This window comes from Pieris brassicae, chromosome Z (genome assembly GCF_905147105.1).
Source record: "Pieris brassicae chromosome Z, ilPieBrab1.1, whole genome shotgun sequence".
Lineage (NCBI taxonomy): Eukaryota > Metazoa > Arthropoda > Insecta > Lepidoptera > Pieridae > Pieris > Pieris brassicae.
In genome coordinates, this window is record NC_059680.1 from 5,693,437 (window position 1) to 5,709,786 (window position 16,350).

Sequence of the window (16,350 nt, forward strand, 5' to 3'; positions counted from 1 at the left end):
ATAAATATTTTGAAATTAGCACTTACCACTATTACGTCCTACTTCAATAAAGATTTTAGGATTGATTTAATTTAATTATTATTATATATCGTTATATAAACCGCAATGAAACTTAAACTTCCTCGTATGAGTCAGTCTATCTAGCAGTAATTTAAGCTTATCGCATTCAGATAATGTGAGTGTACCTAACATTTTAAGAAGGTTCAATTGATAATAAGCGAAAATCGCCGAAGATGGGCAACAATCACAACAGCGAGTGCGAAGCCTTTTTATAACTGGTATCATTGATTCTTGAGATTTCTATTAATAAAATATCTGCCACAACGTGGGTCATGGCGAAAAATGCCTTCTAAAACAATCGATTGTGATATGGGACGACAAGGTGATACGGGTCGACACCTTCAAAGTCGATCCAAATTATTAATAAGAACAACTGTACTGAACATATTCTGTGATATGTTATGTAAAGAATAATAATGAGGGAGTCGATATCTCTTTGCAATGTAATTTCATCAACTAAAGGTGAACGTTTTAAATTACACCAGCAAAGAATTAAAAATCGAATCCTAAGCAAAATCTGCTTAGCATAATAAATAGATTGTGATTGTTTTTTTGTTGTTATGTTGTTAGGCATAATATATGTGAAATTACCTTTCTTGTGCTTCTTGCACAGATATGTATAATTATCGTAGCATTATTACTCAAAATAAAACATAATATTTTTTAACAATCCTTGTGGAAATATAGGAACGTGAAACAACTAAAATTAAGTTCAAATATCATTCACTCAGGCCTGGCTATGAATTCGGAATTGTTCATAAGATTAGGATTTAAATTTACCATTTCATCACCACGCTTTCCTATGTCCGATTAAGTACATAGCCTCAACACTTACGAAACGCTTTTTAAATTAGTTATACATTAACTAATCAATACGGAAGAAGGTTCGTAGTAGCAATAGGATAATGAATATGAATAAAACTTACGCCGTCTAGTTGCAAACTTTATACGTAGAACTCGTTACTTACAAAGTTGCTTTTAAAATCTATAAGATGTTACTTGAGTATAATTTAATATAATTATTACTTAGTACTGCGCTTATTACTTTGCACTTAGACAAACTTTGACACACGATGTGGCAAATATCATTATTACTTAAGGGAAACAACATGATCATTCGTCGCGTCGTCTATTTTGAAACGATATATATATACATAAAGTGTTTATAGAACGCCACTCAACCGTAAACAGTAAAATGTACACCTATATGAAATAACATAGCTTTCCATCGACAAGTTCCCTACGTCCCTGTTGGACACAGGCATTCAAGTCGACGGTATTGTTTCGCCGAGACCTAGTTTCACCGTAATGGCTTGTTAATACTCTACTTGGGTATTTAAAAAAGGCAAAATGAAAGCGTTTTAGAATATAGTCAAATATTTAGCAAATTTAGAGTTAGAATTTATTTCGGATATACCTCATAACACGTAGATTTTTTGAACACAACTATGATGTTATAATATTTGTTCCAAATGATAGATACCATTCCGATAAATATTTTGGGGTTCGAATCCGAGTATGGTTAAGGCTAAAACTTCACGTAAGTTATGAACAACTTTATCTATTTTTTTAATATAGTTCCGATTTTCCTACTTCCTTTTAATTTTTTTTCTGAATAGACACTATATTATTTCACAAAACTAAAGACTCATCACATTAATTTAGACCTTCAACACAATCACACGTACGATGACTTATATTAACAGCAGTATAAAGGATAATTCGCATCCGCTCAGCGTTTGCAAGGAACGTTGGCATCAATGCGTCGGGAGTAAGTACTCGAGATCGATCCACGCTTCGAGTGTCCTCCAACCAGTTCCCGGGTGTCATGTACACTCATAATTTTACTACACATACCTACTATTATACGTACAAATGTGTTCTATTCAGCTATTCGTAAGCCATAACCACAATAGATACTGATTAATGCATTTGTATTCATACAAATCCGAACTAATCCCGAAAATGTTACGCCGTGGGTTAAACCATACTATTCCACGCTTTATATTATCTTATGATCGTACTATATAAACGCAAGGGCTGTATATATAACACGCGAGGATTCTTAGTTACGTGGTAGTAATTAATAAATGATATTAACTTATTTAAGAGATGGTAGAGCTATTTTTAATAAAAATCATCGTTATACGAAACGAACGTGAACGAAACATTTCCGATACTGCTAGCCCAGTGAACCAATAAAGCAATAATACCCCGGAGAATCAACTCAACCATGTTGATACTTATTACTTACAGGGGATGGCTCGATTAATACGCTCTAGGAAATGTTCTAGACGCAAAACGAGATCCTCTTGTGAATTGCGAATTCATGGAATTCTCTTAACAAGCTACGCTCCATGTAAATGTATGGTTCCTTTTCAGCGATTTGTCGCTATTTAACGTTATCCTATTAGCGTACATCTGTATGCACTAGAGTGCAATTCGTGTTTAAATGAAGGTATCATATAAATTGAATACCTGATTTTTTTATATATTTAATTTATATATATATAAACGAACATATTCTATAAGTTGAAACTAAATAAGACCTATACCTAAAATTTGTTCATTTAATTGTTTCCTTTAATAAATTTTGGAGATCGTGGTTTCAGACTGTTTCACAGGAAGCTAAACAAAGACCAACTTATATGGACTGTGCATGTTTAACGACGGAGACATGATTCAATAGCATCAAGAAATACTTACAAGGAAGCTTCCGTTGATCCCCGATGATAGAAGATACTCAGCCGCATTACGAGCAATGGGACCGTGGTACCACGAGTGCTTTTCCAATGAGTTGACAGGTGTGACATAGTTACTAGGCACCCATCCCACACCGCCGCCCAACGTGTGCGCTTCACACCACTCGCCGCTTTTGTTGTAGCTCATTATACGCACTTGTTCACCTATTAATGAAGATACTATTAATTAATAGTATTGTAAGTACAATGGCAATATAGTATGGCACGTCAACATACCAGTACAAAAGCAGAGTAAGTAGCTAAGAGCTTAGAAATGTAAAACTAAAGAAAACATGATAGAGCGTTTCGGTCATGTGGCATTCGGATCGAGTCACGCGTCTGTGATGGAACAAAAGATGCCATAAGGCTTCGGCAATACTTATTGCATTGTAACCTAATGTCTCCTCGGAAATACAAAATAATTTCGTATTTTAAATTGTATTACTTAAAATACATTTGCGTATTTGATAACATGCCCAAGTGTTGTCATACCGAACTAAAACCATGTTTTAAACTTTTAAGGTATTGTATTCGATGCTGGTACACGATATTGTTTCTTGAGTTTTTAAAGGCTATATATATGATTATTGCTATAAGGAGCCAGCACTGCTAGTTCTTTGACAGAAGTTTAATAGGATCAGTGTCACATTGTACTCAATACTATACAAAATGCAGTACAATGACAAACAATGACCTCAATTCAGTTGGATAATAGTGTATCTGCTTAAGAATCACTAAACTTTGTTATTTTTTTAGCAATAAAAGATATTTTTTCTTAAACTAAGTTCGCTCTGAATATTTAATAATTGTTGGGTATTTTACGGTAATATTCTATTGGGAAGTTGAATTTCACGAGTCACGAGAAAATATACTAAGTATACAAATTACATGAAATATAAAATCAGCTAAAAAATCTTTTTCTATTATCAATCGATAAAGGAAATATTTGTAGCTTTAATGACGAGTAAGAACCAAGATATGGTGTCATAGCTAATAGATATTTAATAGTTACAATGATAGGCATTTCTTTTTCACACATAGAGAAACGTAAGAAACGTAACTTCCGTAACGTCACGTACTTTAGTTAAAGCCCTCACTCATAGGACCTCTTTTAGTGCTTTTAGTTCCTGGGCTCCAGGCATGAATTACATCTCTATGTAATAATAAGGCTTATAACCTACAAACATACTGTCCAGAATGTCTATAGTAACAGTAAATTTTGCCGCAGTGTCTTTATGTCGCGTACTTTGTCATTAAATTTAACTAAAATTTGTTTTGATTACCGATATAACATAACTGTTTCTGTATAGAACTTATTAAATTCTATATTATTAAAATATAGAATTACGTATATAATTATTAAAACCGCCACACAAACTGCTACGAGCCTGGTAAGACGTTTTCGTGCCTCTAGTACATCAAAAACTAATATATATTTCCCCATAAAAGTAACTTACATAACCTACCTTTCTTCAGGCTCAGCTGATTTTCTCCACCAGCCTGGAAGTCGTAAAGCGCAACGAAGAGCTGAGGATCATCTTCTTCGTGATGCGCCAATAGATTTTCTTTGGAAGTCCATCTAAAATACAATAAAACTACTTAAAGGAACTCATTAAATAATAGATTATAGTGAGTTCATGTTATTTTTAGCACTTACATTAGATACCGTCAAATATGCTGACACTATATAATTGGACCATTACTACAATTTACCCTATTTTTCGTATGTGGATTCTACGTAGTGACTTTCGCATTTTGTGGCAGCATAAGATCATTAGTGATACAGCTCATCTATCATACACTTTATACGGTCGCATAGAAAGTTGTTTGAAATCTATATTTACTAATTAACATCATATTACGCAATTTTTGAATTTGCTTAGTTTTATTCTGCACGAAACAATTTCATCACCTACATCTTGCCTTTGAGTTCATTTGAACAAGTTTTATAAAAATTACACGTTGAACATGATCAACACATGAATAGGCCTATTAGAATTATTTTTACATTCTAATCTAATCGTACAGAAAAATCAGTTTGTGTGTGGTGTGATTCAAAAGTCTTATTCCAGTGTTAAGAATCACATGCTTAACCAAGTAACACATAAACAACATTCCAAACTTTTAGTGTTCCACCAAGTTATATATTACGCACCTAAATATGTCTTCGTATAAATATAGATATATATAATAGATAGCATCTAATTAAAACTTCTAAACTAACTTTTTATAAAGTCGTATATTATATTATCAGTTCTTATCAGATAACACTATAGCGAATCGGTGTGTAGCGAATCGGAACCAAGTAACCAAGGTCAGTAACTGCAGCAGTTAATATAATAATATTAAATGGTAAATATCTACGAAATGTAGTTATATCTCTTCACTACAGTATCAATTATTTTTTATTTATAGACATACTTGACACTTATAATTCGTGGTAAATAATAATAAAAAAAACTCACGTAGTAACCTTATAACCTGGCCAGCACTTAGCCAGACAGTGATTAAAGACGCATTTCTTCGGATTATAAATCATAAATTTATCACACAAAGAGATTAATAAGTTGATTCCTACGATAAACATAAGATGGGTTGGCTAATTTCATTATTCCTATCAATTTACCTAGTACCACTATAATGTAATTTAACTTACCTGTTCGCCGAGTCCAATGGTTGTGGCAATGCTGGTGCAGCTGCCTCCCCATCGGGTAAATCTGGTATATGGGGAAGCGGACGACTTTGCAGCAACGCTTCTGAAACGAATAAAAAGCCCCAAGTTATACAGAATTCCAAAAATAGTATATTGAGTGACGCAACAGCATGACATCAAGATACAAATCAAATGAATTAAAAAAAAAATATTTATAAACAATTTTATACCTAGCATTGTGACCCAAAGAGTGTCTTGGCCTCCAAAACGAGGATTTATTTTAATTAATAAGAATATTTGTTATTTCCATTCAATTACGCAAATTGATATTAGCTCAAATCTGCGATGTAGTAAAAACTATTTCAAGAGTCTATGATTTCACAGTGCTTCAGTTGCAGTTTTTCAGAGTGCAAAAAAAATAAAAAAACATATTTTAAACGTAATTATAGCTTTTTTTATTAATAATAAAAGAACTAGGCTCAAGACGCAAAATACAGTCGCAAACCGCAAATACATATAATAACAAATCGACGTGTATTTTTCTTTAATTCTTCTTTAATGCTTTCAAGGTTAATATCCTTTTATATAAATAAACTTATCAATTTAATATACATTTAATTCTCTTAATAGGAGACTGACAACTTATCATGTAAGTTAACCTCCTGGCAAAGTCCTCAAGGAAGAATCGTAGACCCGCTGGATAGGACCGATACATGAAAGTTGTATTTTTAAAACAATAAATAGTTATTGTTCATCATCTTTATTATTAAGGGGACCTATTCCAAAAAAAAAAACAATTCTAAATAACTAAAGGGTGTCTCAGTAAGAGTGCATTTTTTTATTTTAAAATAAAACCAATTATTTTATGACAAAGTTGTGATATTTTCATTGTATGGTAAAGAAGACATGTTCCGATTAAGTATGAAATAAAATATTCGGCAAATGACAGGCTGTTACGCTTTTCATGAAATTTCCATGACTTTTGCACAGAGATGTGGCTGTAACGCACCGATGACGCGTTGGATTTCCGATTTATTTCGGGTTTATGCGAGTCACTTCTTATGCGATTCACTGCTGGTTTGAGCTCCTCATTTAATCTTGTACGCATGAAGATGGAGGTTTTTAGTTAAAATTCGCTGCGTAGTGCTTCGTGAAATTTGAAGTTATTGAGAACGATGTCGAATTGATGTTTTCGAGTTTTCGGCGACACTCTCGTTTCAAGCAATATTTTCAAGAGTCCGACCGGTACGTTGACGCAAAGGATTCTAATTATTCACATTCATCAAAATTTGACCACTCTACGAAACGATACATTTGGTGCTCTTTCTCCGCTGAAAAATTGGCTAAGTTTGCAAGCGGTTTCAGCGTAAGCGTCCCCATTTTTGTAATGAGTTTTCACAATTATAACGCATTATTCTTTCGGAAAGCGCACCATTTTTAATAATCGGAATAAACAGAGTTGACAGCTGTCAAATTTCAGAGTTGCAACTTGAATGAAGAAAAAAATTCAAATTTTAAAAAGTGCAATCTTATTGAGACACCCTATATAATTGTAATACGAGCGATAAGCGACTCTTTTCACATAAGCATCTCCTACGGCGGCACGCGCGGCTAGCACTCTTATCAACAATTGTAAACAATTAATTTGGCGTACTCGATGTCCATTTCTTAGAACAATGTAAAATAAATATTAGGTTACAAAGAGATAATCGAACTCATTGAACAACTCTATGAATCATCCATCTTATAAAATTAAACACAAGAACGGTACTCGTATTTTGTTTATTTTATTACCTACCATTGTGTGCAGTAAGTTTGTATTTTAGCGTTTTATACTAAATTAAACATTTTGAACCAAGATTAATTGAATCTGTTTATTCTATGTCTTCATTTGTCTCATGGTAACACAACGTTCCTTTTTGCCCCAAATCTGTATATGACAATGAGTGTGTGTCAGAATATCAGCATATAGGCATATACCGTATTAGTTTATACATATATTATAATTCTATAATTAAATCATCTTTTTGCGATTTTTCTACTCATTTATTATGAAACATACGTATAAATATCTAAATAGTCAAGTTATATTCAATAAACCAATATGGTTTTGTTATTTTTCAATCTTTTCTCAATTATTTCCTTGTATGGTACTACTACACTACACTTCCAGATTTTAATGTAACTCATTTTAATTAAAAAAATATATCCTTCACTTGCTTTTGAATAAAAGTATAGTAACTTCAATTAAAAAGTGAGCGACTAATCTTGACGCTTAATACGACTCCAGACTAGTTTATAGGATAAAGTTGGATAAGACTGTAATCGAATAGAGTTAATTGCTAGATTAGCTTTTTAATTCGGCGAGTCTTTCAATCTCCTTATAAACTGAATAATAACTAATTTTATAGCGGACGAGTCTCGAGTCTTGAATATTATTTGTAATTTGTGTAGTTAAATGAATATATTATTCAGGGAGTAATCAGAGTTTAAGTCCCGATTATGAATGACTGCTGTATATCCAAAAGTCAAAATTGTACTTTACTTCGCGCTAAATCTTGATTCTAAATGCCCTACAGTTAAGCAGCAAAACAGTGACATCACAAGATCGTTGATGGTGATTTTTCAACATTGATGCAAAATGTTAGGAAAACCAAAAATATAAAATGTGTGATTGAAAGTAACAAAACAACAAGTCGATGCAAGTAAATTCAACAAATTTAAATAATGTTCTTTTGTAATCTTAAATGGGACAAGGGGTCTGTTCAATTGGTTTAACACGCAATCATCATCTTGAAGGAACCAAGGCAGCTCAAGATCTCCGAACCAAAACTTGGGTGGTCACGCTCTTTACATAGCCATTGTAATATATGTGAAAATCAGGACATTATAATCTATACTGTAACCAGAACCATTTCGACACTTTAATTAGTTTATTATGAAACATTTAGTGTTTGCGGGTGTGTTTTCGTATCGTACCAATTAACTTGTTACCCACAATCAGTCAGAAAAGTTTTATGATGCATTTGTTTTTTTCTTTTAATAATTCACTTAGGCAAGGAATAGAACAATCCTATACTTGAGAAACTTTTAGTTCAGTGATAGTTAGTCATTCATTTTCAGCCATTTTCTGAGATTGGAAAAAGTACACCAGACATTTGGAAATCGTAAAGCAAAAAATAATTTCTGCGGCCTTATTTATTAAACAAGTTATTAACTAATGGGGAATTAAATTTATGTAAAGAAATTTTATTTACTTACCTACTGTAAGAGATAATTTAATGAAGGCCTTCGAGGTGTAAATAAGTGAGAGAGACGTAAGTGCTTGTACTAAAAAATACTTATTACAATTCTTTACAAAGTAGGGAAAATGAAGAGTACCGTAATATGGCATTCAAAGTACAGCTATAACTACAACCCGGTTGCTACTATAATAACCAAACGGCATTGCTTGTAACGCATATGACCAGTTTGGAGATCTAGACCGTAGACGGTGAAACACAAGGACACAATGTATTTCTAGAAACAAGAAATTCGAAAGACAAAAAACCGTTCACAAGACGACCCTGGAAGAAAACTTGAAATCGATAATGCATCGGTATGACTCACAAATATATCTGTTTCACTCATTACTTCTGTTAACAATAGGTGGTTATAATTCTGTAAGTATATTGTATATACATGATTGCCCTAGAGAATTTAACTTATAACCTTGATGTTCAGTTATAATTATTTGAATAACGTACAAACTAAGTCAGAACGGGGAACAATACGGGTAAAAAATACATCGTTACATCATTAAATATTCAGAACTGAAAGTTCTTATACTTACACTCGAATTGGCCTCACATATACTCACTTATTAAAATAATATTTCGTATTTCGTTCGTTATATGTGACATTCAAAAGCATTATTAAAATAGTTAATAATTATTATTATAAAGGCGTATAATGGCTATTTCCTTTTAATACCTCTTACATTCTTCATTAAGTTTTAATATCGATATTTAACGGCTTATGAACCGCATCTGTCACGATTCAAGCCGTAAAGAATATTGCTCATATGTAATACCTACACGAAATGTGAGAGTTTAATTAAAATCAAGTCACACACGTTGCCAGCTCGCCCTCGCCAGTCGCCACATATGGCCACCGCGATGCCTTGTCGGCCGCACTCCGTCACGTGACGACGCTACTTCAAAATGTACTGACAATCACTAAATATAAAGCAGACACGCACGTGTTTAACTTCATCAAAAATATTACAAATACACAGAATTTCACAGAAAACTATCATCAATTTATATTTATACATACTACTTAAAACTAAAATTATCAATAAGGCCAGAAAGTGGCCTACTTTCTGATGAAGGAATAAGAGAAGAATATTTTTATACAATCGATTAGGCTCCAAATTAAAAAATAAAACATCTCATTTTCATATATATGTACAAATAAATTTGAAGGATTGAAGATGCATATTGATATAGAGAATATTAGAAAGGTATGCATTGGCCCTTAAGAGATAGTATATATTTATCTTATGCATTAAGATGGCCGATGATTTTATAATTAAAACTTTTCTATCCGTCTTGTAAAATGATTACCCGTTAATTCAATGCAAATTTATCGGACCTTGAGACAAGATACAGCTGGCGTACGCGACGTAATCTTGATATGATAAATCATTCACATTCGATTTCTATTTACATTAAATTTCGTTCAGTAGACTTTACACAAAAATCAAATAGTAAATTCCGTAATTTTGTATTTTCTAAAAGTGTAAATGATTGTGGCTGGTCCGCTGATACATTGCTGGTTTCAGATTAAAGTCGACCTAAAAAATGGCAAAATCAATATGTGATACTCAATAATGTGTGCGAAAAGCGAGAGAGGAATGTCAGTATCTCTACCAAATATATATGGTATACCCTGCCTATACTATTAAGGAACAGGCGATAAATGAGTATATATATAAATGAGAATATGTATAAATGAGAACAGTGAGTTAAATATAATATAAATAACAGTGACAAAATTACTAAGACACCGCGAAGAGGTACCGGTATAGCAATTTAGGTCAAATCAAAAATGTACGATACGTGTGTTCTTCATAAATCGTTAATAGCTTAACTACATCCCGGGAGAGATAATTGATATTAAGCAAATTGATTTGCGATGTAATAACACAATGTCCTTGCATATTGTTTTTACTGCTGTGGCCATCAAAGTCTTAAACCATGTATTGGTTAAATATTTCAACATGTTTAATAAATGAAAGATACAGTCAAAACCGTTACATAACAACATACCGGTTATATTGACCAAAATCAAATGTCCCGGATGAATTCTATTGTATTAGGTACTTAATAATAACGTCATGGGCTGTTACGACTATCGGTTTTTGACCAAATATAAGTAGTCCATGCGATGTCGTTATAACAGATTTTGACTGTATATTTAATGACATATACACATATTCGTTCGCAAAAACTTAATTTCTGAGACTTATTAATAAGCAGAGTTAATTAGAAACAAAATACGACTTAAAAAATACATAGAATTCACATTCATAGAAATAATTCTGTGTAATTTACATTGCTTTAATTAGTCCTAAATTGTTTTTCGTGAAATTTTCAGGATGCAGTTAGTTGCAAGCTAAAAATGACAAACTGAGAGCAACGAAACAGTTTCATACATTTATTTAAAATATGTTCCTATTCCCGTTCCAATTGATTATTAAAGTAATATGAATAAAAAAAATCAATAATCACGAGCAAAGCTAATACTAATTACAATTTTTTATGTGATAACTATATTAAGTACATCGCGTCGTATGTTCAGAGTCACTGTTCGTGTAGTTTCATATACTTGTCTTCAAACCTTTTTTATTAATTTCTTTAATATATTGTACCTTCACGGTTATATAAGAAATATTAATAATCGCCTAGTTTGTCGACGGTGGTTAAGCCGCGACTAGACAAGATAACTAACATAAAAACAGTACTAATATAATATTATTATATATAATATACGATGATATTATCATAGTATCAATACTGCTAGGATGAGAAGTTAACTGGTAGTGTGCAGGAAAGAAAGTGGTTGTAACATCCGCGTGGGAACAGGGAACAGGTTTTGTCCCAGCCTCAGTGTTATATTTATACATAGTAATCCTATAAATATTATATTATTTAAAGAAGTTAATGTCATACAGCTGATAGGATTTTTGTGTGATTGAACACGTTAATCACAGCAACTATTAGTCCTAATTGAACAATTATTTCTATGTCGTAGAGCCCGTTTATCGAAGATGGCTACGGGAGGAGCAGTCTAATATATATATCAGACTTCGCTAGTTATATTAGATCCTTACATATGAAATTTCCGTTTTGTATGGGAAGAACAAAAAGTAGTGTTTTTAATAGAATGTATTTAATTAATCATGGTAGGTAAGTAGGTCATCATAGGTATTTATTATTCGCATAAAGCACGATTTGGCTGGTTCGACTGGGTTCAGCCATCCGATTATCGCATCGCATTTAAAACTCCTTTATTATTGTGCCGGTTGAGTAAAATAACGCAGTAGTCGACGCGCGGTTGTCGATTTGTTTCACTCAATTCGTAAGGTACCTTTCAAACTTTTTCACCTTCTCGTTTTGCTTCACGTGGATTAATACAGGATTAATGCAGCACTGGTGCCACGGTCGAACTCGTACTAGTAAATAACGCGATGTTTTATGTTTTCCATTTTATAGAGTGACGCAAAGAATAAAAATTAAATGAGTCATGATTTTCTAAAAACAAACCAAAGAGGAGATATTTGAGGTCAATGTCGCCAGTACGATAAGCGTCAATTTCATATGTAAGGTCCTTATAGTTTTTATTATTTCGTGTGTGTAGCGATCGACAAACTAACTTTAAAACCCAAACAAAATTGCTGTAGTGAAGCAACAAAAAATTAAATAAGCAATAAAACGATTTCCCTTAACCATTTGCCTTTGTTGAAGAATTGCGGATTCAATTTCCAGTAGAATAAATACATAAAGCACAGGAACGGAAATGGTTTATAATAGGCATGGGCCAGGCGTCTTTTATATAATAATCCTGTTATAACGATAAGCTGTTAAAGCCTATAATAAATCCTATTCGGAGAATTTTGATTTAGACGTAACTGGCGTTTTTTCCACTTAACTTCTATAGTTTCGTATGGTAAGGTATGGCTCATGTCACAAATCATATAAACTAATGTTTATCTAGTCTAAGACTAGTAGTAAGATTGGTACTCTATTAAGCTTTATCTGCAACCAACTTTTCGATACGACGCGACGTGAAAAAATACACCTAAGAGATAGTGATACTAGTACAGTTAATACAGTTGCATGTTAAAAATCTGTATGTTATTACTTACTAACCATACTTATTGTATTGGCTATATTGTAATAAATATAAAATTAATAAAATATATATATATATATCTCTTGTACTGCACAGTATTTACCGTACAATATATAGTAGAGAAAATATTTTTACAAAACCTTCATTCAATTTGTTTTCATTATGATCATTAACTATACCCTTACATTGAGGCAGTCCAGCAACCCATTGTTATGACTTATGATCAGGCACCTATTTATGCGTGCGTTCAAGGCCGTTATCCGCTCGTAATTTGCACTGATATGCATTTATATCGGAGGCAATACACCACAACTTTTGTATTGTCATTCAATTATATATTGAAATAAATATTTAATTTTACGTCAATATCAGCTGATGTTACACGAAGCAATCACAAAATAATAATATTATTATATTTACTAAAATGTATGTATGTTTGTGATTTTCTATTAAAAAACGTGACTTATTATGTGGCAAAAACAAAAGATATCTTATTCCAGCGAAAATAATACCTAAATGCTGTTATCAATTTAGAGTGGGTTCATCATCATAATTTTTTTATGTTAGACCATACCATTATTTGCCACCGTGACTAAGGGTGAAGTCTTATTGCTAAGCATACTGTTTAACAGACATACTGTATTGTAAAAATGCAATTGTATGCAAATGGGCTGGTTACTTACTAGTTTGAGGTATTTCAATTTGTATATCAGATTACAAATACAGCTCTAAATAACAAAACTGATTAAAAATGGATATTATACATAAGAAATATGTAGTTCCTAAATAGCAAATTTTAAAATTTTATTACTTTAAAGAAAGTTTTTCATTTTCCTCAGTAATATCCTTGTTCCATAAATATAATTTCTTTTTTATTACAATTTACTGTTCCTTAGTAACTGAGTATTTTGTTAAAATAAATTAATATTTTTTTAATGTATACAGTTGAGTGTGACCTTATTACTACAATCTTATCACATGATAATGTATGTTATATCTACTGATATGCATTAGTTACTGAATGGAACTGCAGAATACAATTATACAAAAAAATCAATGAAACAATATGTTTCCAACAAAGTATTTTCAATTATAATAATAACAAAGCCCACAAAGCAGCTTATAGCAAGGTGTCAGAGGATGGCAACCTTGCTGGCCTGAAATCTCACAGTGTTCCAGTGATTAAAAGCCGCAATGGTGAAATGAATGTAGAGGCATTTAAGACCCTTAGACAATTTAGGTTAGTTGAGACACAACCTTATTTTTAAGACCAAGTAAAAATATTGACATAAGTTTACAACACACTATCCACTAAACCTCCATCCCCATTACACCAAGTCACATTTTATATTTTTCAATAGTTCTAAATTGGATACAGGCCACCTTGAGCTGTAATGTATGCAGGTCATGACACTATTAACAGAAAAGAGGTGATCATTCCCATGCCTAAACTGAACCATGATTTTCTACCATCTTCATTGTTTTCTCAGGAACATAGTACCTAAGGAATAACCTAACATCAAAATATTAAAAAAAAGGTTAAACAAAGAAATTTCAAGTTGGTTTGTTGTAATTTTGAAAACAAGTAATGCGCAAAGCCATCTTAGAACCTCAGAGGCCTTCTAAAATATTTTATATAGGTATATGCATAACATAAAATCGCTTTGCAAAAGTGTCAAGCCATTGCTTACGCCAGCATTATTATATATACATATATAAGTGTAATATGTAATATGTATAGAATAAATAGAGAATTAATTATTTTATTTAAATAAATTAAACAAATGCAGGCATGAATATAGTTGAGAGTTTTTAAGACCTTTGTTTTGGGCACCTGAAAGACTATTAGGTACAAAAAATCCTGAGAGTGCAAGTTGATGATCACTTACCAGCATGTAACAGCACAGCATAACAAGCAGTAAATCAGAAGCAACAAACTTTTCCTTAAAACATGATTTTAGTAAAACTATAATTAGTTTTATCATAGTTGTATAATAAGTAATAATAGTTGGTTGTTATTATGTTTAAAGATAGGTTTATTTCTAAACAAAGACTTCATGTGTGATGAAATACTACATGTCAATTAAGGAAATGGTAAAACCTCAACATCCCTATTTAAGTGATTGTGTTACCTTATTTGTTTATTTGAACAAGTTCTTCAAACATGTACAAAAATTATAGACTTCAAGTGCCGTTTTCATATTTTACTCATAATGTACAGTGAGTTTTACATAGTAAAAGAAAAAGACCACTTAATTTTTTTTTAAAGACCGGTTCAATATTAAATCTATAATAATGACTCACCACTATGTTCAGTGAATATATTTGAGCCAAGCATACGGGGATCCTTTGGGACACGGGGTTTATTCCGTGTTGAACGAATTGAGGCGCCGCTCGCAGAACCGCGTTCTTTGGCCTGCTGGGCCCCCATCGTGGCTGTTGGGAGCCACAACCCTCACACCGAAGCCCGTTCGCAACACTCGCTCTAGACACTTTAATTCAATAACTAACGGCAATTACAGCGAAACTTATATATAAAACACATTATGAATATTAAGTTAAAATATTATAAATGGTCCCGGTAATTACAGTCTCATAGGTAACACACAAATATCAGGCGTCCGAATTCAAACATATTCTAAAAAACATTACCGGATACAATCACTGATACAAATAACACTACCACCGCCATTATGTGTAACTGACATCAATTTGACGTCGATTATTGTTTGTAAGAGAATCCAATAGAGGCAGCACCATATCGCTAACCATAGAGTTAATATTTCATCGTGCAGTCGTGTCAGCTGTTGCATTTGACAGCTTTGCGTCTGAGTAAAGAGGGATATTATTCAATATATGAAGTGGCTATAGCCACGTGACTTGTTTTGTGTCATGTTTTTAAGTTTTGTTAAAAAATGCAAGTAGTAAATAGTTTTACTTAATTAAAATAGGTTTAACAGACTATTATGACCTCGTGAATAACGTTTATGTTTTAACATAACAGCATTTTGCATTTACATAGTGCGTCACTTTAAATTCATGGTGATCCAAAGGTTTAAAAGATCTGTATTTTGCATTCATATCTGAAAGTATGAGAGCAATAGTCAAATAGACGAAAGAAAGTCATGTATCTCATAACTATCTACGAAAAAGTATCTACCTTTATCTCAAATACACCATTTATGACAACGCGTTTTCGTTGTAAAAGACGTGTTTTCAATTATATTTAGCGATAAAACTAACTCTAAGGCATATTTTATATATTATACAAGTTATTACGATAGTAACAAGAAACATACTTAGAACAATACAAGAAACATAATATGTCATAATTTTAAAATCTCCCGTCAAATCACCTCATCTTACATTTTGTGGGCACACAACCATACATTGTCCTTTAAATTGGTTAGTACTTACTTTGTTGGAATGTTGGACTTACTTTAGATACTTTATCTCGGTTAGAAGAAGTGAACACATTAACTCTAAATAAGATGTTCC

General features: G+C 32.3%; 1 protein-coding gene across 3 annotated transcripts in view; it reads right to left on the reverse strand.

Moving 5' to 3' along the window:
• Positions 1-15,541, reverse strand: part of LOC123718434 (tyrosine-protein kinase Abl) — a 38,556-nt gene extending 23,015 nt beyond the window's left edge. For 2 of the 3 annotated variants that reach the window (XM_045674919.1, XM_045674918.1), the window contains exons 1-4: positions 15,157-15,541; positions 5,458-5,557; positions 4,259-4,380; positions 2,767-2,966 (exon numbers count right to left, since the gene is read on the reverse strand). In XM_045674919.1, coding sequence (XP_045530875.1) covers positions 2,767-2,966; positions 4,259-4,380; positions 5,458-5,557; positions 15,157-15,283 — 549 coding nt within the window. In that variant the 5' untranslated portion in view covers positions 15,284-15,541. The remainder of the gene's footprint in view (positions 1-2,766; positions 2,967-4,258; positions 4,381-5,457; positions 5,558-15,156) is intronic. The other variant, XM_045674920.1, reaches the window with a different exon arrangement.
• Between the last annotated feature and the right edge of the window lie 809 nt (positions 15,542-16,350).